Source organism: Maniola hyperantus, chromosome 5 (genome assembly GCF_902806685.2).
Source record: "Maniola hyperantus chromosome 5, iAphHyp1.2, whole genome shotgun sequence".
Taxonomy (NCBI): Eukaryota; Metazoa; Arthropoda; class Insecta; order Lepidoptera; family Nymphalidae; genus Maniola; species Maniola hyperantus.
This window is the reverse complement of record NC_048540.1, coordinates 14805635-14832411: the sequence shown is the minus strand read 5'-3', so window position 1 is coordinate 14832411 and position 26777 is coordinate 14805635. Positions and strand designations below refer to the sequence as shown.

Genomic DNA, 26777 nt, shown 5'->3' with positions numbered 1-26777 from the left:
CTTGAATTAGAGTTTTACTCTATTTTATTATTATTTTTATAAGAGTTTTGCATAAAAATTTAACTGCAATAGTTTTTTTAACTAAGTCATACTTCGTTTTATTTATCTAAGGACAGGACTTTTTCCGCTCCTTTTCAAACTCTCGCTTTAAAATTCTCTATGCATTCTTATATGGTCAACAATACCTATTACTTATATTGTATCTATCCGTGACTTAGCTCCTAAACTATATTTGCATATAAAAAAATATCTTTGAATAATATGATTATTTCGATCAAAATACACCAATAGAATAAAATCGTTTAGTCATTACTCATCCTCGAGAAATCCGTTCCCTATTCGTCGTTTAAAAATCAAAAATCAAATACCAATTGGTACCTACATCCTCTTAAATTATTTTCACACCTTTCGTTTCTATTCATACCCATTTGAATGTAAAAAGAAAGTGCTAACATTGCATTGTGTGTTTCGTTAAATTCTAATTGACATCCGAATATAAATGCTTTGCAAAAAAAAATGTGAAAGAATTATTATTTTAAACTGTACCGCAATTAAGTTTCTTTGTAATTGTTAATTCTAAAACTAAGTACTTGCTTGTGTGACAATTGTGTGACCTAATAATTATGGACTTTTACATTTTACGTATCTCTGACAAAACCACAGACATTAAAAACAAAAAAAACTATTCCGTAAGGTAAAATAGATCACACCAGACTTTTTCTTCTATTCTATATTTATGTACCTAGTTTTTTTGATTTGAAGAAACTTTTTTGCAAACTATTTTTTTTGTTCAAAGATTTATTTGAATAGATTCAATCTCTTCATTTATAACACTCTCACATAATTAATCAAATATCTCTATTCATCTTCGTCAACAATTTAATCATCTTTTGTCAGTGTAGCTATCTCCTTAATATGCCCGACAACAACAATATTATTATTTTTACAGCTGAAATTATTATTGTTGTTCTGTCATCTATAGACTTTATTTTGCCCTAATTGACTAACTTGTCGTATCGTCTAGTAATTTTCTTTCAATCATTCTTTTTCATGTATCAAACGTTTATTAACTTCTATCTAGTAGTACAGAGTATGCTCTGTACTATTATGAATCCTGAGCCATGATTGAAAATTCCCACTTTTTTTTCTTGATCATGATTTCAACTTTAAATGAGTCTGCTGTAACTTACACACTTTAAAGGCTTCCCTTCATCGTTTCTTCATTTACCATCACTAAACTGACAAAGAAAACAGTAAGTACTAAGTACCTTTCTTCATGACGACAACCAAGATTTATCTTTTGCAATTATGTCCATTTTCTAATTGGCTACTGCTTTCTGCTCATTAAGGTCTCAAATAACCTAATAGGTTCATTTCGTGAGTGCAATTGAAGGCTAAGATGATTCTGCTTACAATACAATGATTTTCCTTGACGTAAAATGTAAATGATCATGGATTATTATAATAACACCAAGCAGTAACTAGCTGATTGATGAAGTTCGTGATGATAAATTCAAACTCTCAATAGCATAGTGGCGGAAAGAAAAAAGGCGGAATACAAACCTGTGATCGTTAGTTACAATCTGAACTGTTATTATCTTAACTATCTAAATATATAAAAGGAAAAGGTGACTGACTGACTGACTGACTGATCTATCAACGCACAGCTCAAACTACTGAACCGATCGCGCTGAGTTTTGACATGCAGATAGCTATTATGACGTAAGCATCCGCTAAGAAAGGATTTTTGAAAATTCTACTCCTAAGGGGGTGAAATAGGGGTTTGAAATTTGTGTAGTCCACGCGGACGAAGTCTTACCGTACGTTCATCCTCTAAACCCATCGACGGCCCACTCCTGAGGAGGTCTTCATTCAGAATAAAGTGTTTAAACCATAGTCCACCACGCTGGTACGTATGGACGTGAAGATCTTTTACAAAGTCGATTAAGCTTGACAGTTAACGAACGGTTAACGGTTGTCGTAAGTTCGATGCGATTGGAGCAAAACCAGATTTTGAGATAGGTCAGTGAGTCAGTAAGGCATAAAATTAAATTAACAGTGAAAAACCAGTTATCATCATCATCATAATAATCAACAAACTTCTGAGCACAAGTCTCCTTTCAGAATGATAAGGATTTAGGCGATAATCCACCACGCTGGTCAACTGTGGATTAAACTACCGTTTGATAAATTAGCTTATTACAATTTTCGTAGGAAGCTCTAATTTTTTTGAAAAAAAAAATGTAGTCTATGTCACTCAGAAATAATGTAGCTTTCAACTGGTGAAAGAGTTTTCAAAATCAGTTCAGTAGTTCCAGACATTACTTTCTACAAACAAACTTACAACTTTTACCCCTTTACAATCTATATCTAAATATAAAACCGGCCAAGTGCGAGTCAGGCTCGCGCAATGAGGGTTCCGTACTACAGCCGTATTTTTTCGACATTTTGCACGATAATTCAAAACCTATGATGCATAAAAATTAATAAAAATATGTTTTAGAATGTACAGGTGAAGACCTTTCATATGATACCCCACTTGATAAAGTCACTCACTTCGAAAGTTGAAAATGCTAATTATTAGTTCATGACCACAATTTAATTTTTTTTGTGTGATTTAACCCTAAATTCACGGTTTTCAGATTTTTCCCCAAATGTCAGCTATAAGATCTACCTACCTGCCAAATTTCATGATTCTAGGTCAACGGGAAGTACCCTGTAGGTTTCTTGACAGACAGACAGACAGACAACAAAGTGATCCTATAAGGGTTCCGTTTTTCCTTTTGAGGTACGGAACCCTAATAAAAGGAAAAGGTGACTGACTGACTGACTCACTGACTGACTGACTGACTGACTGATCTATCGACGCACAGCTCGAACTACTGGACGGATCGGGCTGAAATTTAGCATGCAGATAGTTATTATGATGTAGACATCCACTAATTAAGGATTTTTGAAAATTCAATCCCTAAGGGGGTAAAATAGGGGTTACAAATTTGTGTAGTCCACGCGGACGAAGTCGCGTGCATTTGCATAAGCTAGTATTTGTTTAGATGAACGTCAAACTTTTGGCAACTAGCATGGCTACGGAAGCCTACAATCCACATTATGCGAAAACCATCGATATAAATGACAAGATACGGTCAAGCGAACAAAATTTTTCACGGGTTAGAAATGGCTGAAACCCACTTGACGAGCTTTTCGTTGGTTCTTTAATTTTACGGCTCACTGACCTATCTCAAAATCTCGTTTTGCTCCAACCGCAACTTACCGTCAGGTGAAACCGTAGTTAAAACTGTCAGACTTTGTCGAAGTTTAAAAGATCTTTAAGTCCATACGTATTTCCGGCTCTCCAACGCTATTTCCGCGAAAGTTATTTGACCTATTCGGTACTCGGCCGACTTTGAAACTGACATCTTGAACTTAACTTTAGGCAGTGGTCCGACCGCCGCGGCCGGCGAAAAAACGACTAACTATCGGCGATTTTCTCTCTCAAGAAACGCACAATAAATGTACATTCCGTGTAAACGAAAGAGATGCATATATCCAAAGTTGCTCTCTGACTGTTCACTCTGCCGGCGACGACTCGCTTTACTAGTTTTGTCGCTGAGCGACGAGCTCTCAAAAATAAACTCGCTCAGCGATATTCGTTCAGCGATGCTCACTCGCTTGAACACGTGTAACGCGCGCGCAGGTTTGCACAGGACTGAGCGACACAGAGTACATTGAATAAACGGGTACTGAGCGACCTTGGGAGAATGGCGCGAGTAATCGCTCGTGGCACTTACACACTCGCTTATAGCCCGGCGACAAAACTATCGAAACTTCCCGCTGATCGCCAACTCGTTTATAGTTTCTAGTTCTACTCGTTTCTCGTTCATCGTCGGTGGTCGGACCACTGCCTCAATCATGCTTTTTTTTGTTTTAAGTAAACCAGTTTTTCATAATACTTATTCGCTTAATCTGAACTTGTAAAGTTTACTGTTTTTTTTACTACCGATAAATTGTAAATCAGATACCATACATACCGAAAAACTTTAGGTACCTATATTAAGTATATGAAATACAGCACGTGTAAAATAATAACAATAAAAATCCTCTATATTTTTTCTTACTTTCGATCTGTAGATGATAAACCAATTTTCAGAAAGTGGTTAAATTTTGTTTTAAAGTTAAATGTGTTTTGAAATTAAAAGTAAAAGTCGATATTACGTTTTTAACTAGTCATTTAAACTAAGCAGTAATTTGACTACGCGAATTTCGAACCTCCATTTTACCTCCTTAGGTGTTGAATTTTCAAAAAGCTTTTTTAGCGGATGTTTGCGTTATAATAGCTATATGCATGCCAAATTTCAGCCTGATCTGTTTAGTGGTTTGAGCCGTGGGTTGATATATCAGTCAGCTTTTCCTTTTATGTAGATATAGATTAATTGTAAGACTGATACGTTAACCGAATCTTATTCCTCAGAAGGTACCTACTACATCCATGTAGAACTTTTTACTACCAGTATTATTTGGTTTTCTTATAATTATTTAGATTTCGCCAATACAAATAATAAATAAATAAATAAAATATTTTCATTTCATTTCAAATTGGCAGTTACCTCGGTCAGCATATTATAGTCTGGCCATTCAACGAGGTAACGCTGCCAGCGTTCTGGGAACCCTGCCTCGTTGCGGTGGTTTAGATGATGTTTTCGATCTGTAATTTTTACGTTTAATTGTTTAAATTCGTTTTAGTGATTTCAAATTAGCTATTACATTACAAAAATAGATACGCTAAAACGTAATGTTAATTAGCACCTAAGAGGGACATAGACTTATGATAAATGCCACTAGACAAATATTTTGCTGACATTCTCGTCATCTTCACTTTCACATCTAATCGTGTGACTTGCTAAAAAATCCTTTCTCATAAAATTAGCACTTTTTTTAATCGACAACGGATTTCGCGTATTACTTAGCACTACAATCGCGCAATCTCTCCTGACAATGCTTAAAATCTTCTTAGTCCACGAGACATTAATAGTGTCTCTATGGTATTTCTGTAACACTTAATTATAGATTTATTGAGAAATATTAATCAACTCAATGTTAACTTTTACTTTTGTGTTCAAACATTTTCCCAGTTTATTATAACTAAGCTAGGTAGGTGCTTGTTATATAGCACACATAATTTTTGTTCTCTTTTCCATCCAACAGTACCAACTAATAGCTAATGGACTAGTAAAAATTTAAGGATTTCAACCCACCGTCTAAACCATTGCGCCATCGAAGGATTGTCAAGATACTATGTTTTTTAACATCAAATTGAATTCGTAACTCTCTGAAATGCTTAAAACCTAAAATCAATCAGGTACACTACAAGGAGGAGTTATCAGTCCTAAACAATTAAGCGTATTCATCGTAGACCTTGTCCCCAGATCCCCGAGTACAAGGATGGTTCCTGTTCGACACACCCCTAGCGACCTTAGTGATGGTCATCATATACCTCGCCTTCGTCATGGTGGCCGGCCCACAATGGATGGCGAACAGAAAACCATTCCGGATAAAGAACGTCTTAGTCGGTTACAATGCTGGACAGGTTCTACTATCTTCGTATATGTTTTATGAGGTGAGTTTTTATACTGACGGCTGAATGCTCTAGCTGATTAATTAATTGTTAAGACTACATTAAATCTTAAGATGATCTTTTAAATACGAAATAGGTGTTTTTGACTTGTAGAAAAACACGAAAAACATGAGCCTCGCTATTTGATGTTTGGAGATAAGTTGTTATTTAAACTTATTCTATCTAATGATAAGACCTACATAAATTAGCCCTATAACTGGAAATAAGAAAAATGCAGAGTTAAATAATGTTCTTTAGTAAAATCTTTATGAAAGGCAAACAAAATAACATTGAAAGTGAGATTAATGATTGATAAATTGGTTTGAGCAATAAGAAATATTTAAATCAAAAAGCATAACAATAGTATTTTAAATAGTAAATTCAGTGTGTATATCATTTAAAAAATGAATAGGTAGTAAAGTAAACTAACAAAACTTATTTAATTCTTTTGAAAAACGAAGAATTTTGCGCTCTAATTGATTATGTTTAGAAGCGCATTTGTTTAAATAATTCAAACGTTAACCAATGTTTTCTCAACACATATTTTTGTGTTAGATATTCATACACTTTTAATCTGCTATAAAGATTAGGCTAAATAATCTTCGAAGTTAATTTAGATATTTTTTCATAATATTCACATAAAAATCAGATTAACAAAATCTCAAACTCATATTCCCATAAACAATATAAGTTACAATTGAGGTTTTTAATATTCTTAAAAATAAATCTGGCAGTTATCATACTTTGTAATAACTATAACATCTGTTTGTTAATTTTAATTGTTGTTTACACAATTCATATCGTTATATGTTTTTTTAATCTCTGTTAACACTTTTCTTACTTTAAATCTGTGTTGGATAATCTTATTATGTATAATTGTAAATTTAATGTAGCTAACACTAACTTCAAGTATTTTTATCGTGGCTTTTACATCTTTATCTTTTGAAATCTATGTTATTATTCTAGAAGGACCATTTTGTAGAATATTTGAAGCGTTTTTGACTTTGCTCAGACTTTAGAGTTAAGCCGAGACTTTGTCTCTGATAACAGATATCTGTCTCATTTTGACTCTAGCTAAAGTCTCAACTTACACAAAGTAGGTAAGCTCTGTAGATCTCCGCCTAAGCTTTTAGATTGGCTTCACCTGTTGTTAATCGTATCATGAATTGGGTTCTAGGGTTTTCCGTACCGGATAACGTAACTTTGGGACTTGGGACTAGTGACTTCGATTTGTTGAAATGATCAAGACAAGTAATAGAATAGGACAATAACCATTAATCAGGTGCATTTGCGTGCATCGACCTTGTCCGCATTATATGCCATATGTCATTCTTACAAAACGATCGCGCTTGACTGCGCTTCACCTGTTGACACAATCCAGAACTTATGTAAATACCATCTCTAATGGAGGCAATATTGCAAAACTTTATGAATCACCTAGTTCTTTTTTTAATCAGAAAACCCCCTGATTAAAAAATGAATTATGTCGGTGTAACTTTATCGTAAGAAAACTTCTAGGCTATTTTGAGATGAATAAAACGTCACAAACATGCTAATATTGATAGTAGTAGAAATTTCAATTTTTGAAAATCTCAAAAAATAAGCAAGTGTTACTTTCACTTCAGCCGGTAGTTCTCACTGACTGTCAATTTATTTACATGTGTAAGTTAATTTTTATTATTAGAAAGGCAACTGAAAAATCTTTCTTTTTGACGGATTTACCCCAACATAGATTTCATGTTAGCTTACCTATAGTACGCGACATGTTGAGATGGCAATCGAGGTATGAGGCGGCGGGGACGCCCCGTACACTCGCATGTCGGTCGCGCTCGCCCACACCGGGTTAGCGCGGGTGTGCGTGGCGTTCCCTGGCGATTGCCATACGAAAAAAGTTACCTAAGGCTCAGACCTTATAGTAGTACAGATACTTAGGTAGTATAGGAAGTGTCATAAAGCGCACAGAAGTGGCACATTTTTTGCTAGCGTCACGGGTGCATGACTTGGAAGATTATGATTTAATGGCGTTCCTTGACATCTCTATGACGAAAGATTGCGTGTTAGGGCAGAAACATTCCCAATACACGCGACGTGACTCCACGCCACGTCAATACTTCATCAAATCAAATCGTAGGTGAGTTGTTCTAGGACTAAAATCAAACTATAACAAGTCGTAATTAAAAACACGACTGGTCTGCCTAAAAATGAACTAAAAAGTAAATATTTTCACATTTGAAAATGGCGCTATACAGCCACAAAAATATTTATTTATTTTCAAAAAAGAATTATAGCCAGTGTCACTCGGGATAATGTATTGGATTTTAGAATCGACGATCTAACGATAGTCTATACCTACATTCAAGTCTGTTCAGGCATTTAGAATTTCATTTCATTTTAGCCATTTTAACCTGGCACCTATGATTTGAATAATGTATTTTTTTGTATAATTCTGTTGGTGGTTCAATAAAATAAAATAAATAAATAAAATTAAAACATTTAGGCATGTCACACGCGAAAAAAACCTCAGATTTTTTGACTAAGTCGTTTAAACTTTGAGCTATAGTTTAGTCAGAGCATTGATCTTACAACAAATAAAATTAAGTGTGTCCGCCTTCTATGCGTTCGCGCATCGTTAATATAAATAAGTTGAAACTTTGTACATTTGTTGTTGGCACTTGCGAGAAGGTTTCTGCCACAGTCTGCCAAAAAAAAAAAAAACAGTACCTTCAACGTACAATAAGTGGCGCGCCATTGAAGCAAGCTGATCATTAGGTCATCATAAATTGACGTGACCAGCAGCAGTAGGTAGGTACTTACAATAGCTTTAAGTTGCGTCGCGTGTTACAAGTATGTTTTTGTCTTTATTTGCATTCCAGTACCGCAAAGTACAAAATATAACATGGACCAATGCCTCGTTGTGGCTGAATGTCCTCGCTACCATGTTTTTGACAACAATTATGGTGTTTTTGACCATGTAATTTTAATTTCAAATAACATAAGTTAATATTAAGTGATTTCAAGATAATGACTTAATATACATACCTATACCTATAATATGATATGATGATGAGCCGGTAATGGGTTGATCATGATGTTATATCATCTACCATAGTCTACCACGCTGGCCATGTGCGGATTGGTAGACTATATTGGTGATGTTATATGATAATGATTTATTTTATTAATTCAAGTTTAAAATAAAACTCTTCCTATTTGTTGTAGGTAGGTACCTACTTATTGTAAAAAAATTAAATTGTTTTTATTTACCAAATAATGCCCGCGACTTCTTCCGTGTGGATATAAATTTTAAAAAGCCCGCGGGAACTCTTTGATTTGCTGGGAAAAAGTACCTAAGCAATCTTCATTTTGAACAGCCAAATCGGTTCAGTCATTGTGGCGTGAAGAAAGAAAAATACCAAACAAATCAACCTTAATCGAAGAATTTGGTTGTCTCTTCTTCAATTGGCGCTACTTTAAAGAGATCCAGATCATGGCTGTTTTGTATGTGGTGCATAACTTTTTCTTTTTACAGCACCTAATGTCAGGCTGGTGGGCCGACTACAGCCTCAGCTGTCAGCCAGTTGACTACAGTGACAGTGAAAAGGCGAGACGGGTGAGTAATTCCGTTTTCCTCCATTTTACTCTTTTTCATGTCAAAAGATTTTACTGAGATTTTTCATGATTGGCCTTCACGATTCATGATCAACCTTGTCACAGTTCACGACAGTTAGGGAACTGCTAACAAAACGTCGAGGCTCGACGTCACTGGCAGGCGTCAAATGTTAGTACATATGACGCAGGTAGCCCTAAAGTAGCCCTTTTTTTCTTTCTTTTTACGTCACCATAGCCTAATATTGGTCATACCCATCGTTGATTTAGGATCAAACCGAGAGCAGAGTGAACTACATTATAGATTACATAGTAGATTATACTATGGTGACGTAAAATTAAAGAAAAATAGCGCTACTTTTAGGCTTTTTGCGTCAAATTTACTAACATTTTACGTCTAAGCTTCGACGTTTACTTAGTTAAAACTTCCCTAAGTGTCGTGAACTGTGCCGAGAGTTCCCTCACTCACCTTGTAAATGCGGACTCGCAGACTTCACACACCTTTGAGAACATTATAGGTAGAGAACTTTCAGGCATGCAGGTTTCCTCATGTTTTCCTGCACTTTTAACGCCAAGTAATATTTAATACGGTATTCGACTATGTCAAAAATAAATTGTTTCAGGGATTATTAAATAGAGGGTCTTCCAAATTACGTAAAATCCGCGTCCTTTGTTAGTTTTATGTGTGATACCCAATTTGAATTATCGATTAAACTAATAAAAGCAAGTCTCAAATGACTGCGATGCCACATACCGACATTTCATAGAATTTCGCATACTAAGCGCGCGTTTGGGCGTTTGATAAAAAGTTACTGATTTGACTAGCTGTCAAATACCGGATTGCTATGCACAAAATTCTGAAAAGTACCTTATCTTCGATTTAACATTAATTTAAGAATAGGGACAAAGGAATTTGTCCCTAATCTTAATTTAATGCTAAATGTCTTTGCTGTAATGCTATCTTGTCCACACATAATGTTAAGATAACGTGGTGATAATGTACGGAATAAGTATAATTACGTCTTTTATACACAAACAGTCATGGTTAGTGAAAAACATATCTCGTTACTCATAGAAAGTGTGGAGATGAGACGATACCGGTTGTTACTGGCCAACAAACGTTTTGATAGAGTTACGTATCTGTTAGACCAATACTATAAAAAAAGGAAAAATCAAAAAAACATTTTTAAATATAAGTCCCGCAAGTTGCCAATGCGCATGGCCGCCATTTTAGTGAAGTCAGCAGTAGACTGAAGCTTCGAGCTGATGGTATATTTTTATTTCGGCTGACGTCAAAATGACGTCATTTCGATGTTCATGAGACATGGTTCCAGCGCAATAGCAATCACATTTTTTGTCTAGCATTTAAGGAGTGTTAAAATTGTAAGCAAATTTTTGTGGGTATAAATTGAATTGAATCCATTTAAGTGATGTTTGAAAAGACGAAGATTTTTTTTACTTTAGAAACAAAACTAGCTGATGCTCGCGACTTCGTACGTGTGGTTTTAAAAACCTAAAGTTTTTAAAAATCCTGTGGGAACTCTTTGATTTTCTGGATAAAAAGTAGCTTATGTCACTCTCCAGGTCTTAAACTATAGCTATGCAAAAAATCACATCAATTCGTTGCTCCGTTGCGAGGTGATTAGAGGACAAACCAACAAACCAATAAACCAACAAACCAACAAACGCATTTATAATAATATTATGATCAGTGATTTAGGAATCTTGTATGCATAACAAAACTTAAAATGCAATTATATCTTTGAAACGCGATAAAAAATTTTGGGTAGGTAATGTTAAAATCCAATTTTATTCTAATTTTATCCTCGTCTTCCATTTTTTTTCACCGTCAGTGGCTCTTGCAGTTTTAGCACCTCACACCTAACAAACGTAAAGTCACCATTACGACACCATTCCTCTAGTGAAACTGCAAGTTTAGCTACATAATAATAATATTTCTTAGTTGGTACAGTCTAACGCAGCAAAAAGTGAAACTTTTTATCAAAGGCCACTTCTGTCCATTCAAAGCTCTGCATAACTCGGTCAAGTTCATTCAAAGACACTCGCTATACGGCGATACTTTCGAATCACTGTTTATTTTGCGTACGAGAAGTATGAAACAAAAGAGAAATGAGTTTGGGCAAGCGACAAAACGACATGGTCGTTAGTGTAAATATCTTAGCATGTTAATGGTAGGTATGTGCGTAAGTTTCTTACACAAAGAGTTGTGAATCGTTCGACAAAATATTTTTGGAAATTTTATATTTCTACAGGCAAAGACTTGACGCATACAAGGTAATAATAATATCAATGGAATGCTCTTCCGGCTTCTGTTTTATATATATATATATATAAATATATATATATATATATATATATATATATATATATATATATATATATATATATATATATATATATATATAAATATATATATATATATATATATATTGCAACTGTAACTGCATCATCGCTCACAGCAATCCTATATACTTACACCTGCTAGATTTTTATAAATCCCCATAAGATATTATTTGATCATCTGGGATAAAAAGTAGCCTACTTGTATCTAATATCAAAATCTGTTTAACGGATGGGCCGTGAAAAGCTAGCCAATAGAGAGACAGATAAACAGACACACTTTTGCATTTGTTTTATTAGTAACTAGCTGATGCCCACGAATTCATCCGGGTGGATTTAGGTTTTTATAAATCCCGTAGGAACTCTTTGATTTTCCGGGATAAAAAGTAGCCTATGCCTTCCCCGGAGTATAAGATAGATACTCTGTACCAGATTTCATCAATGTGAAAACCTAGCGGACAGACAGACAGACACACTTTCGCATTTACAATATTAGTATGGTTGGAGGTAGACGAAACGCAAACTTAAAAGAGCGTTATCTATAGATAATTGGCGGTTCCTCTACTGCAAATCTTCATGTGGGTGGCAGTAATCACTTAACATCAGGAGACCCACCTGCTCGTTTGCTCGCTATTAATGTTTAAACAGGTTGAATTAAAATTTCAAAACTCAACACACCCAAAGTTGGTCAGGCTTTCAGAAATTATGGTGAAACTAGCTTATGCTCGCGACTTCGTCCTTGTGAGCTACACAAATTTCAAACCCCTATTTCACCCCTTTAGGGGTTTAATTTTCAAAAATTCTTTCTTAGCGGTTGCCAACGTCATAATAGCTATCTGCATGCCAAATTTCAGCCTAATCCGTCCAGTAGTTTGAGTTGTGCATTGATAGACCAGTCAGTTAGTCACCTTTTCCTTATACATTTAGACTAGCTTAGACTAGCTTATGCTCGCTACTTCGTCCGCGTGGACTAGAAAAATTTTAAACCCCTATTTTACCCCCCTAGGGGTTGAATTTTCAAAAATCTTTTCTTAGCGAATGTCTACATCATAATAGCTATCTGCATGCCAAATTTTAGCCCGATCCGTCCAGTAGTTTGAGCTGTGCGTTGATAGATCAGCCAGTCAGTCAGTCACCTTTTCTTTTTATATATTTAGAATAAAGAATAACACATATTATATGAACTCTAAAAACATTAGTACCCTCCCTACCCCTTTTTTCGGGCAGTCATAGTCGTATAAAAAAATCACAAAATCGAACTTGTGACTTGTTCGCGAGTAAATCCCACCAATGAGCCGGAAAGGTCGTCGAACCGATCGGTATTTCGCGTTATCATTTTGCTAGTCCATACCCACCGTTTCACTGACCCCAACCTTTACGGTCGCAATGAACTTGCCTGAGCCTGACGTAACAGAGAAAGCCGGCCGTCGATGCAGCGGTTAACTCTGTAATTACGTTCACGTCATCCGTCGAACGTCAAAAGTGAAATTGAAGACCTAGAGGACTTGTAGTTCTTGAGCTAAGATCTATAGAGCTTGTTTTGCCATTGCTCAGACTTAACAACCTGGGACCTCCCACTAATGAGACAACAGCGCTTACCACTGCGCCAGGGTGGTTGTCAAGACCTCTACTAATACGGACTGACGAAGTGTCACTTGGGATGATATTTATAAGAATTCTAACGAAACCCTATACGTCCAAATCTAATTAGGCATTTAGAAGTTATGGATGAAAAGGGTTTTGGACTGTAGTAATAAAATGAAGTGATTTTTAGGGTTCCGTACCTCAAAAGGGAAAACGGAACCCGTATAGGATCACTTTGTTGTCTGTCTGTCTGTCTTTCTGTCTGTCTATCGGTCTGTCAAGAAACCTACAGGGTACTTCCCGTTGCCTGTCAAATAAATCATGAAATTTGGCAGGTAGGTGGGCCTTATAGCTGGCTTTAGGGGAAAAATCTGAAAACCGTGATTTTGTGGTTACATCACACAAAAAAAATTAAATTGTGGTCATAAACTAATAAATAACTAGTATTTTCGAAGTCAGATACCGATACCAAGTGGGTATCGTATGAAAGGTCTTCATCTGTGCATTCAAATACAGATTTTTATTTATTTTTATGCAGTTTTTGAATTATCGTGCAAAATGTCGAAAAAATACGACTGTAGTACGGAACCCTCGTTGCGCGAGCCTAACTCGCACTTGGCCGGTTTTTTTTTGTGTAGCGGCAGTTTATGGGATTAGAATTCATTATTAAAGAGAATCTCTCTCCACCAGAAAAAAGGGCATAGGTACACCATATAATTTTTTTTCTTTTTAGCACCTAATCTTCACAACCCAATAGGTCCCCACGACGCTCGAGTAAATCCTCATTTAGCCTCTTTGGCTCCCCCACTATTAAATAATAATCTTTAACTACATCACTCATTCATTTATTCATATTTCATTCATAAATAAAATAAATTATGCTTCACGGATGTCGGCTGTTAAGTAACTCATTGAAGTTTAGATAATCTATTTAAAATACCACACATTTTTTGCGAACTCGCGCGCAAAAAAAGAAACATGATCATTTAGATATATTTAAATTAATTTTATAGCATAATTATGCTAATTTTATGAACACAGCTGTCATAGAGATCATTGTAAAACTGATGTATTTTATTTTTATCAATAAAAACACATTAGCGTTATCCTTCTATTCGATAATCTGAGCTGTCATCATCTAAATCTAAATATTATATAAAAGGAAAAGGTGACTGACTGACTGACTGACTGACTGACTGATCTATCAACGCACAGCTCAAACTACTGGACGCATCGGGCTGAAATTTGGCATGCAGATAGCTGTTATGAAGTAGACGTCCGCTAAGATAGGATTTTTGAAAATTCAAAGGGGTGAAATAGGGGGTTGAAATTTGGGTAGTCTACGCGGATGAAGTCGCGAGCATAAGCTAGTTTAAAACTAAACTATTTAAGACTTGATAAACAGTAAAAAAAATTAAAATTTTACTGTGTGGAAATGCGTTTGATGAGATGTGTTTAAAAAAAATTTACTAGAAAATATGTACATAACAATATGAATTTACATAATATAATTTTTTTGCAATAAAATTATAGTAGAGAGCTACTTATTTAGAACTAGGTAAAGGTCTCTTAGGTGTGTGAAATCTGTCAATCCACACTTTGACAGCGTGGTGGATTATAGCCTAAATCATTATCATTCTTAGAGGAGACCCTCAGTAGTGGTTCGGCGATTGGTTGAGTTTTTTTAATAGAGATAGCGAGCAAAAGAGCAGGCGGATCACCTGATGTTAAGTGGTTACCGCCGCCCATGAACATTTGTAGCACCCGAGGAACTGAATAACCCCATGTTGTTATTAATTCAATTCAAATAATTTATTCAAAATCAGTACCTACCCATAATATTATAAAATGTGAAAGTGTGTATTGTTTGTTGGTTTGTCCTTGAATCACGTTGCAACAGAGCAAGGGAATGACGTGATTTATGCATGAGTATAGTTAAAGACCTGGAAAGTGGAATAGACTAATTTTTATCCCGAGAAATCAAAGAGTTCCCACGGGATTTTTGAAAATCTGAATCCACGCGGACAAAGTCGCGGACATCAGCTAGTACGTAATAAATTACACTTTTTGATCGTCGGTTGTTGGATTTGTAAGATAGTCTAGTGGGAACACCGCCGATGGGAGTTGATTCCACAGTTTGCATGTGCGTGGAAAAAAGGATCTGGCACAACGGACGGTCGCAGTGCACCAGACACCCAGAGACCAGAATGATGAAACTTACTTACCGTAAAATCTTGTTTCCTTTCAGATGCTTCATCTATGCTGGGTGTACTACTTCTCGAAATTGTCCGAATTCGCAGATACGATATTCTTCGTGCTCAGAAAGAAGAAGAGTCAGATCACATGGCTTCACCTCTACCATCATTCCCTGACGCCGTTTGAGGCGTGGCTGCTTGTCAAATTTATTGGGGGTAAGGACCTCTTTTTTATTAATTAAATAGCTGCCCTGGCGAACTTCGTACCGCCTAACAGTTGATTCAAATTTTTAAAATTTTCTCTCCGTAAGAACCATCCTCGTACTTCAAGGAATATTATAAAAAAAGAAATAGCGAAATCGGTTCAGCTGTTCTCGAGATCAGAAACACATTTAGCGATTCATTTTTATATATAGAGATTTATTCGTACTGCAAATCCATACTTAATATTATAAATGCGAAAGTGTGTCTGTCTGCTAGCTTTTCAAGGCCCAACCGTCCAACCGATTTTGATGAAATTTGGTACTGAGTTAGCTTTTATCCCGGGGAAGGTCATAGGCTACTTTTTATCCCGGAAAGTTGAAGAGTTCCCTCGGGATTTCATAAAACCTAAATCCACGCGGACGAAGTCGCGGGCATTATCTAGTTTATAATAAATCGTTTAGAAAACCGGCCAAGTGCGAGTCAGGCTCGGGCACCGAGGGTTCCGTACTACAGTCGTATTTTATCGTAATTTTGCACGATAATTCAAAAACTATGATGCATAAAAATAAATAAAAATCTGTTTTAGAATGGCATACAGGTGAAGCCCTTTCATATGATACCCCACTTGGTATAGTAATCTACTATAGATATTGAAAATACTAATTATTTGTTCAAAACACCTTTTTTTTTGTGATGTGACTGTCACGCTTTTCAGATTTTTCCCCTAATGTCTGCTGTAAGACCTACCTACCTGCCAATCTTCATGATTCTAGGTCAACGGGAAGTACCCTGTAGGTATCTTGACAGACAGACAGACAATAAAGTCAGTACCCTTATTATTAATGCGAAAGTGTGTTTGTTTGTTGGTTTTTCCTTCAATCTCGTCGCAACGGTGCAACGGATTGACGTGATTTTTTGCATGGGTATAGATAAAGACCTGGAGAGTGACATAGGCTACTTTTTATCCCGGAAAATCAAAGAGTCCCCACGGGATTTTTAAAAAACCTATTTCCACGCGGACGAAGTCGCGGGCATCAGCTAGTGATATATAAGTGTTCCGTTTTTCCTTTTGAGGTACGGAACCCTAAAAATGAAAATAATGATTTCCAGGAGGTCACGGCACGTTCTCGAACATCATCAACAACCTCGTCCACGTGATCATGTACAGCTACTACATGATGGCCGCCATGGGGCCGCAGTACCAGAAGTACCTGTGGTGGAAGAAGCACCTCACTACACTGCAACTAGTAAGTCCTATTTACATATTATTACTAGTTTAAATACAAAATGTATTCATCTATTACTAACTAAAACTTAAAAGATACTAATCTAAAAGTTAACATCTTAAAAATTTACTTAAACAATAAAACTAAAACCTTAAAAAAAAAAATGTTTTAATTAAAATATATTATTATTAAAAGGAGTCCCTTTAGGCAGGATTCCGAAGATACTGGCAGCGTTCCCCCTTTGAATAGCTAGGCTAATTCTTTGTCCGAGGTAGCTGCCAGCTCTTCGGTCTCCTGTGATGTCGACCAGTGGCGTGCACAAGGTTAGAAGCCAGGGTAGGCATTAGTTAGGTAGGAACCTGTTTACTGGCAGGTCATAATGAAAAATATGCATTGAGCTATTACAACTGGGGTAAGCAGTGCATTTATGCCTCTATGACCTGCACGCCACTGATGTCGACTAACCTTTTTCCTTCAAAAGTCTTATAGCGCTAGGACCCCACGGATCAAGGGTCTCGACACCGAATGGGACAAAATCATATTCGGAGCCTAGACCCCTGTATTTGCATGTTTTGGCTTTTTCAGCCGCTTATTACTAGTTTATGCTCGTGACTTCTTCCGCGTGGACTACATAAATTTCAAACCTCTATTTAACCCACTTAGGAGTGGAATTTCGAAAAATCCTTTCTTAGTGGATACCCACTCTTTACATAGAACACACCCTCCGCATTTCATTTCTCTAGGACCAGCGGTCCGTTGATATGTCAGTCAGGTGAAGGAAAACATCGCACGCCTGAGAGTTCTCTTTATTATTCTCAAACTTGGCCAGCGTGGTGGATTGTGGCCAAATCCATCTCATTCCGAGACCCGTGCTGAGTCGGTATTAAGTATATTATCTAACAAAAACAAATTAAAACATGTATACTGTAATTTCGTTCATTTATTTAGAATTTAAAAAGGGATAGACATTTCTATTAAATAAACTTAAATCTAAATTAAAACTAAAATAAATAAAATTAAATATAAAACCTCATCAAGACAACCGCAGCGAGGCATTGTGCCCAAGATGCTGGCATTACCCCTTTGGCCAAACTAATTCTTTGATAAAGGTAGCTGCCAGCTTTCGGGTCCCTGGTTAACTCGATAGGTAACCCTTTTTGAAATTTCCTCAAATACATACATGTATCCTTGTACATTTTTGTTAAATAAAAAATAAATAAAAAAAAATGGTTAGGTGTTTAATTTTCTTTAAACCAAGTTATGCTAAGTTGATGTTGTAACTACCTTCATTATACTTAAACAAACCATGAGCGAGAGATTATTGTAACCTATGTGTTAACAGAGATTCTCAACCGCTCACCCAATGTGTTAATACTTAACACTTAACAGGCCCTTAAGTGAATGAGTCAATGCTTCTAACCTAAATTAAAATGTAGGTAATGTGCAAAACATCCGCGGCCCGCAGGATTTTGCACATTCTCCAGCTAATAAGGACCTTAAACACCACACCCCGAATTCCTTGAGAGGAAAAGTTGCGCAATGTTGTTAGGATATACGCCAAAGCTGAGTTGTATTAGAAAGGATTTTCCGCAATGATTTATTAGCGTTTACTTAAGCGGGCTGCGCTTGTGCAGTTTTAACTAGCATTTGTAGGGTCCCGTACCGTACCCGACGGGTGCGAACGGGACCCCATTACTCCTCTGTCCGTCCGTCCATCTGAGGGCTTTATCTTAGCTGGGCCAAACTTAGCTGGGCTGGCTATGCTTGTCAATTATCACAATAAAAAAAAATAGAATGATAAACAAACCTTGATGGGACTGACATAATTTCTTGACCAAAATACGGTAAATATATATGTACTTAACTGATCCACTATAGAGCCATTTTGAATCAACCAAAAATCATGGTCTGAATCTTAATCGTATTGTATATTGGTTCATCTCATATACGCAAAATTATAGTAGGCATATATTTTTATTTATTTATTGCAGTCAATCACCTGACCTAAGTTGGTGGTCGGTTCCAACCATGTTGGCTCGTCTATTATTCTATTACTAAGTGCCAAGGCTCGCATTATATTAATAAGATTTTAAAGGCACAAATGGTAAAATAATAACTTAAAGTTAGATGTTAAGTTAGATGGCGAAATTTCAATTTGAAACACTTGGCTTATTAACTTTACAATTGAATAATAAAATTGTTAGAATCATTTTGTAGAATCGCACAATTATTAATTTAATTAAAAATAAGTAAGGCATAGTTTTGTTTATTTGATGCTTTGAAATAAAATTGAGACAAAGAAGTGGTACGTAATTATTCGATTGCCCAAGCATGCAACGTTAACCAAGTATGTAATGGGATGGGTGGCCAATTGAGAAATAGAAACAGAAAGATATTCATTCAAATAAAATTTCACATGTTCTTTTGAATCCTCAAAAAATCTACAACTAATTTTGAATTTTCATACAAATCTTTGAGCCGGCGCGGCGGTGTGGTGTAACTTTGAAAACCTCAGATAAAAACATTTGTGTTGAATCATTAGATTAAAACAAAAATAATTAGTCTCTGTTTAACAAATCTCTCATCCCAACTGCTTGAAGCATTGAAGTAATTATTACAAAAGTGACTAATTATAATCACAGCGATGATTACGAATCATTGAATTATCAGTTCCCATGACCATGTAACAAAATGCAGACTCCGCACCAACGCTCGCAGTATGGTAAGAAAGACCGTAAACATACTTTTCACACGCCACCCGATCTAGCTCCGTGCAGATGTGTAGTGACACATCAGCGTTAGTTGTTGTAAGAACAGCCTTAAGGCACTATGTGTCCCAAAAGCGGTGTTGAGTCACATTTCGGATTTTCAAAGAATCAAGTTTAGGCCTCAAAAACTACTGTTTTTTTTTTAACATTATAAAAATTGAAGATATTCTTTAGTGAATTATGAGAGCCAAAACGCGATTGGCACAATTTGGCTCAACACCGCTTTTGGGACGCATATCGCCTTAAGGGCTCTAGCTCCGATGATAATGATCATGATGATGAAGTAACGACGATGACGACAAATACACGACGCGATTTAGTGTGTGTGTTTCTTCTAATCACAGAAAATACTAAGATTAAACTCAATGCACTTCATGGGAGTCAGGTTGGGCCACAGCGTGTTGTAAGTATGCTCCCAGCCTAAAAAGAAAATTGTCGATAAAGTGTTGTACAATGGTTTAACAAAAGAGACAAAATACTGGAACAAGGCCACGCGGTGGCAACTACAGAAGACTTGATTAAGCAACTGTAATTACAATCATAGTGTTAAAGTGACAAGTGACACTCGATTGTTGTAGGCTAAAACATTAGAAATAACACTATCATATACTAAGTACTACATTAAAAGCGCCCTATACACTTATGTTTCACGAAGGAATAAAAGGAGTCAGTGTTAAAATAATTAATAGAGTAGATAATATATTATATGAAGTGACAACATTGATTTCCTTTAAAAATGTTGTACCAAAATTTAAAGATATAACCAATTTTACGGCAAAAGAGCATATTCAGTTAAGAATAAAGTAAGTACTTGAAGCAAATTTTAAGAATATTACTAATGACGAGAATTTAAGAAGGCCAAGAATACAGAAAAAGTTACAAATAATGTTCAAGTAAATAATGATTTGCTTTTGCAAGGTATCGTAATTCAAAGCTAAATTACTTATCAAAACAGTGGAGTGCTCCTCTATCATCCGAAAGTAAATAAGGAGAAGTAAACTTTAAAATTGATAAATGTCCGTGATATTTATTCAGTTTTGATAAATGCCTAGACCAACTTCATGAAAAAATTTTAAGAAAGTATAATAATAAAATTATGAATTTGCTTGAAAATTGAAGCTATGACTCGGAAAAAAATAATACAATATAAAATATTACAAAGTTTCGAAGAATATTATAGTGACTTAAAAATCATAGGGTAAAACAACTCAAGTGAGCCGTACGCAAAGACGATAAAAGAACTAATTGGCTGGCATATCAACGACGTATCTAATTTAGAGATTAAGGTTTAGAAACCAGAGATTTGGCCTCTAGGTTCTAGAACTTTAAACCCCCACTGAGACAAAATTTGAGGAATCCTAGCGGTTTCCATAAAATCTTGATCCACGCAGACAATCGCTAAAAAACCTAGTAGAAGAATAAATATAAGCAAATGACAAGGTATTGTCGCTGTAATAATTAAACAACATTAAAAAACAAAGAAAATTAACTTGATGACGATATTCATCAAAATTTTCATAACATTGATGAGAAAGATGATAAAGAGAAGGCCGACTTAATAATTACAAGGCCACGGCAAAGCCATTGATAAAGTATAAAAAATAAACAGTAAAAAGCTGGTAGAAAATTATGTAACTTTTATAAGCAACTGACAGTAATAGCGTTGATCACCTAGTGGTTGAAGACGTGACCTCTTCAAGAGATTGAAGAGATTAGGATGGGTTCCCAACGAGTCACACTCAAACGTGTCAGAGTGTGACTCTTTGGGAAGACATAGAAATTTTTTCCTCACATCGAGTTAAACTATTACTAGTTGCAACTTTTTTATTCATTTCGAGTCACACTGTTAGTCTCTCTAGACTCTAGCGTGACTCGTTGGGAAGAAGTTGATTCTAAAGAATCGCGTTTATTTATTTGAGTGGGCAATGATGGCATAATCAATGAGAATGTCACGCACCTTTAACTTTTCAGAGTTATGTGCGTTACATGCATGTACATGAGAATGCATGCATGGTTGGGAGATCTCCATAATATCCTCAAAGTAGACTATGGCCAAACCCTTCTTATTCTGAAAGGAGCATGTGTTCATTAGTGGGTAGTAGGTACCACCGCCTTTATGTATAGAAAGAGAGAAAGGTGTCCAAGATAACTTTATGGTTTCTTCAATTCTCATCTTAAGGCATTTATCAAAAAAAAAATCTTCAACGCAAAGTGACGGCCACCTGTCGGACCACTCGTACTAATAAGGTACGGCTAATATCAAGCGTTGGGTGCAACATTCGATGATTTCAACACTGCAAGCGGAACGCTATATCCTTTCTCTGCTGGCTGTTGCACTTAGGGCTGCCGGCTTTATAATATTCACATTTAATTTATTATTTTAAAGGGAAAACTTTTTTATGTACGTTAAACGATTTTGGGATTCGTAAAAATTTCAAGGTTGCGTCACCAACATCCTAATATTAATAGTGCTTATAATGCTGATATGTGTAAAAAACTAAACTAAAGTCAATGGTTTTAATTTACAAATTATGAAATTTTATTTTTTAATACTTATTGCAGTTACGCTCTCATCCGTGTCCGTGAAAATACGTTCCAAAGTAGTCATAGAACTATTTGCATGGTAGCTACCATGACATATTATGACTTGGATATTTTTTATATCCGTATTTTCACGGATTCGAATCTGATGAGTGCGTGATCGCACTTACTATAACTAATTTGAAAATATAAACAAAACACTGTTATAATTCATACTTTAAGTTTCTTCTTACCTTTCACGAAATGCCGACAGAAGTGAAAACCAAATATTTTTTTTGTATGTTTTTGTTCAAAATCATGTTTACGAACTTTACTGAAGTCAAATTAAGAAAGATTCATAAGCATTGATATACATACATTTTTTAAATACAAAATATTTTTTTGCTCTCACATAGTTTATCATTTTCTTAAAATAAAATTTATTTTTTGGCACGTGCATTAGAAATTGATGCAAGTATGTAATAAGTTACTTTAATTCTTAAGTTCATAATATATTTGCAAATAGTATCATAAAGTCTCTCTTAAGTCTCAGTAATTTGATCCTTTAGCCATTATAGAGAGCCATTAGAACCAGCAGAAAAAAACAAAAAAAAATTGACAACCCTAGTTGTATCGCCGAGAACATTCTACCAGCAGTACTTCGGATGCAGTGAAAACTAGATAATTAGATTTAGTGCAGTGGCAAAGAATTCGTCGAACTGCATCTACTAGCTTTACCAGAAGGAAATGTTGCAATCTAATTGCGATTGCCATATTGCACAGTTTTATTTGTGGGATGCAAGATTCTTAGACATTATAGAAGAAGTCGACAGTAAAATTTGCTTTCAATAGCCAAGCACAAAGGCCTGGACCAATCCATACTTCCACACTAATATTATAAATGCAAAAGTTTCTGTCTGTCCGTCTGTCTGCTAGTTTTTCGCGGCCCATCCATTCCACCTATTTTGACGAAATTTGGTACAGAGATAGCTTGCATCCCGGGGAAGGTCATTTTATTCCGGAAAATCAAAGAGTTCCCACGGGATTTTTAAAACACCTAAATCCACGCGGACGAAGTCCTAGGCATCATCTAATACTTAAAAGGGTTCATACTCATTGCTAGTCTTAATTGAATAGGTAAGTTGTCGTTGATGAATCTTAGTCTAGAGTTCTACCAACTATGCGCTTTCCGATGCTAGGTCGGGATTCCAGCACCTTGGAAGGTCGGTTACATACATCGGTTACGTGCATCATCCATTGCAGCTTCGGTTGAAAACGGATATTCTGGTTCTTCTACAGATCTTTTCATTTCTAACTGGAACACGTAAAGATGCTCTAAGCTTTCTCCATCGTCTACAAAGTGTATCTGAGCTCTTTTATCAGGCACATAGTTGTGTCAACCATCTTAACCATCACTTAAAAGGCGCTCGTGCTCATTGTAATTATGTTAATTCACTTGATAGCAATCTTGCGAGTCTTTATTCGCGTGCGTTGCATTTTTATAAATTAGCATGCCTAGGACTTCTGGGTCTACAAGGTTATTTTTAGTTTATGAAATTAGAGTGAGTTGATCATCACTTCAGATTTCACACGTTTATCTGAGATTGTAGTCAAACTTAAATTCTGATATAATCATTATAAGAAATTGCCCGCCCTTATGGACTTCTTCTCAGACCAGGGCGCGTCCTGGAACCCTCGTAGCTTTTAGTTTTAATTTGACAAATGTAGTTAGTTATCTTCATCATGTTATTTTTAACATTTTACTTTCAAAGGTAATTAAGTATAATTGAATGAATTATTTTGACTTTGACTTTATGAACTTCTTAAAGAAGATAGTGTTTGTAGTAGAACTTGACCAGTTTTAAAACTACAGATATTTTAAAACTGGTTACATTATCTGGTCAGAGAAGTCATCTGATCGATACAGGCTTTGCAGGCACGGATGCTAAAATTGAAAGTGTACGAGAGAAAGTTTGAAAGCATAAATCTGAATAACATAAACACTTCAAGGCCCTATCATGGGAATGGCTTGCCTTGATCTAAAAAATGTTAGTTAAATTGTTACGCTTGGTATGTTAGTGTCTCAAGCTCTAGTGATTTTTTCGCTGCAAGGAAAATTAGAACAAAATATCAAGTGGTGGTAAAAATGGTGTAAAATTTACATGAAATCAAACAGAAGGAGCAAATAACTGAGTAAAAGCTTGAAACTTTACTGTAATTGTATCTACCATTTTGTTCGAAAGTACGCACTTTGGACTCAAATAAGATTCAGAAGAACAGAATAAGTTTAGTTTGACAAAAACGGTCGGATTCAAAAAATTAATTTTGATCAAAAGTGTAAAATGTCGGGTTCTTAGTCTATAGAATAGATATCACAAATTGGATTTCATACACCTTTGAGAACATTACGGCGAAAATTTCATACGCCTTTGAAAACATTAGGTACGGTGAAATCTCAGGCATGCGGATGTTCTTCACCGTTAAAGCGTTAAATAATAATTACTTAAGCCCGAAAACAGAAACGTGCCGTAATGAGATTGAACTTCGAACTCCCCGAATAGAAGCCCGAAGTTTTAACAACTAGGCTTTAGATAGGCATATACATTACAAAAGATCACAAAGTCAAACTCACAGTTCCGCTCCAAATACAGATAGGTAGGCACCATTTCATAGCAGAATAGTGTGTGAGTGACCTTGTAAAATTTTACAATTAATTGTTATTTGCACACTATTACTACCGCGTGCTCCGTTAACTTAAATAATAACTTGACTTGCAATTTTTCTTACACGTTAATAATGCGTCCAAATTGTAATCAGGACGTTTTATCTCTATTGTTAATGTTGTAATCTTTGTGGTTTGTTAAATAGAACGTTATTGGCTCTGATTCTGTTGTCTTTCTCTAAACTGAATTTAAAGTATCTGCATCTTTTTCTTTTTAATATTGCTAAAAAGGACAGATTATGAATTTTACATTTAAAGACTTTAAATTTTAGTGCACTCTACCTCATAGCTGGCAGCTAAAGGTGCAGCGTTATCATTTAAAATAATAGAAGAAGAATAAAGAAGAAAAACATAGAAGGCTATAATTAATTAAACCAAAATGGGAGCAAAGAAATAAATTTCACAGCAGGTACAAAATTGCAATAATAACCTACCTATAACTGTGGGAAAGGTATGGGCAGCACTTTCATTCTCGCCCAAATTTTACACGTGCAATTTTATCATTAAATTATTGCAATGAGAAGATTGCCAATGCGGCGGTAATCTTAAATGTAGTCTTAATTATACTGATTCTGAGTGCACCTAAATTTTAGAGTTTGTTTGATGTAACCACAAATTCACAGTTTTCAGATTTGCCCCCTTTATTATGCCAAATTTCTTGATTCTAGGTCAACGGAAAGTACCCTCTAGGTTTCTTGACAGACAGACATACAACAAAGGATCCTATAAGGGTTCCGATTTTTCTTTTGAGGTACGGAACCCTAAAATTGACATCCCAGTTCACCCTACATCTTTAGAGTAAATCTATACAAAATCTTTTTAAGACCAAGTAAGTATAATATCCTTAGCGGAAAGTCTAATTAACCTTCAAGCTACCAATGAAACTACATAAATTCTAAAACAGAAAATAATCATTGACACTTATAGAACTACCTAAGTGTTTAACGAGAAAACGAATAGAAGGACAAACACAGTAATTGCCCAGTCCACACGCAACCACAGAACCCACGATCTTTATGGTTAAGTATTAAAAAACATTGTCTTTATGTTTTACACCGAACGAAAATCTATTAATAGTTATTGCTAAAATATTTCTAAATTCGTGGACAAAAAATTGCGAAAGGGCAGTGGCGTGCAGGTCATTGAGGAATAAATGCACTGCTTACCCCAGTTGTAATAGCTTAATGCTCATTTTTCATTATAGCCTGCCAGTAGGCCCAACCGTTAAACCGATTTTGATGAAATTTGGTACAGAGTTAGTTTATATCCCGGGGAAGGACATAGGCTGCTTTTTATCCCAGAAAGTTGAAGAGTTCCCACGGGATTTCAAAAAACCTAAATCCACGCGGACGAAGTCGCGGGTAACATCTAGTTCCTTAATAATTTTTACAAATTATTTTGGTTCAGTCAGAGCTGGGGACTACGGACCCGGTACCAAAATTACAAAACCAACACGCAAATACTAAACTTTTGATAATAATTTATAATTATACTTTAATAGACTTTTAGAGACCTAATTTTGAAAATTAAACGCAAAAACTCACTCTCAAACATGATCGGTACCGTCTCCTTCAAACCATCATGATAGGCAAAATTGAGGGAAAGAGAAGCGTCGTCGGTGGAAGAAGAGAGTCATGGCAGTCATCCGAGATGGGATACCCAGTGTAGCACAACTTTTCAGTTTGGTGAAAGACGGCCAACCTCCAATAGTGGAGAGGCACAAGAAGAAGAAGAAAACTTTTGTAATTATTACTAGCTTATGCTCGCGACTTAGTCCGCATGGACTACACTTTTAAACTCCTATTTCACTCCCTTAGGGGTTGAATTTTCAAAAATTCTTTCTTAGCGGATACCTACGTCATAATAGCTATCTGCATACCAAATTTCAGCTCGATCCGTCCAATAGTTTAAGCTGTGCGTTGATAGATCAGTCAGTCAGTCAGTCAGCTTTTCCTTTTATATATTTAGATTATTGAAGCT

At 35.7% G+C, this 26777-nt stretch overlaps 1 protein-coding gene across 3 annotated transcripts in view; it reads left to right on the top strand.

Moving 5' to 3' along the window:
• LOC117982179 (very long chain fatty acid elongase 7-like) overlaps nt 1–26777 on the top strand; it is a 51040-nt gene that overhangs the window by 16464 nt on the left and 7799 nt on the right. For all 3 annotated transcript variants that reach the window (XM_069498802.1, XM_069498801.1, XM_034968482.2), the window contains exons 3-6: nt 5424–5614; nt 9141–9221; nt 15411–15573; nt 16672–16808. In XM_069498802.1, the coding sequence (XP_069354903.1) occupies nt 5424–5614; nt 9141–9221; nt 15411–15573; nt 16672–16808 (572 nt within the window). The remainder of the gene's footprint in view (nt 1–5423; nt 5615–9140; nt 9222–15410; nt 15574–16671; nt 16809–26777) is intronic.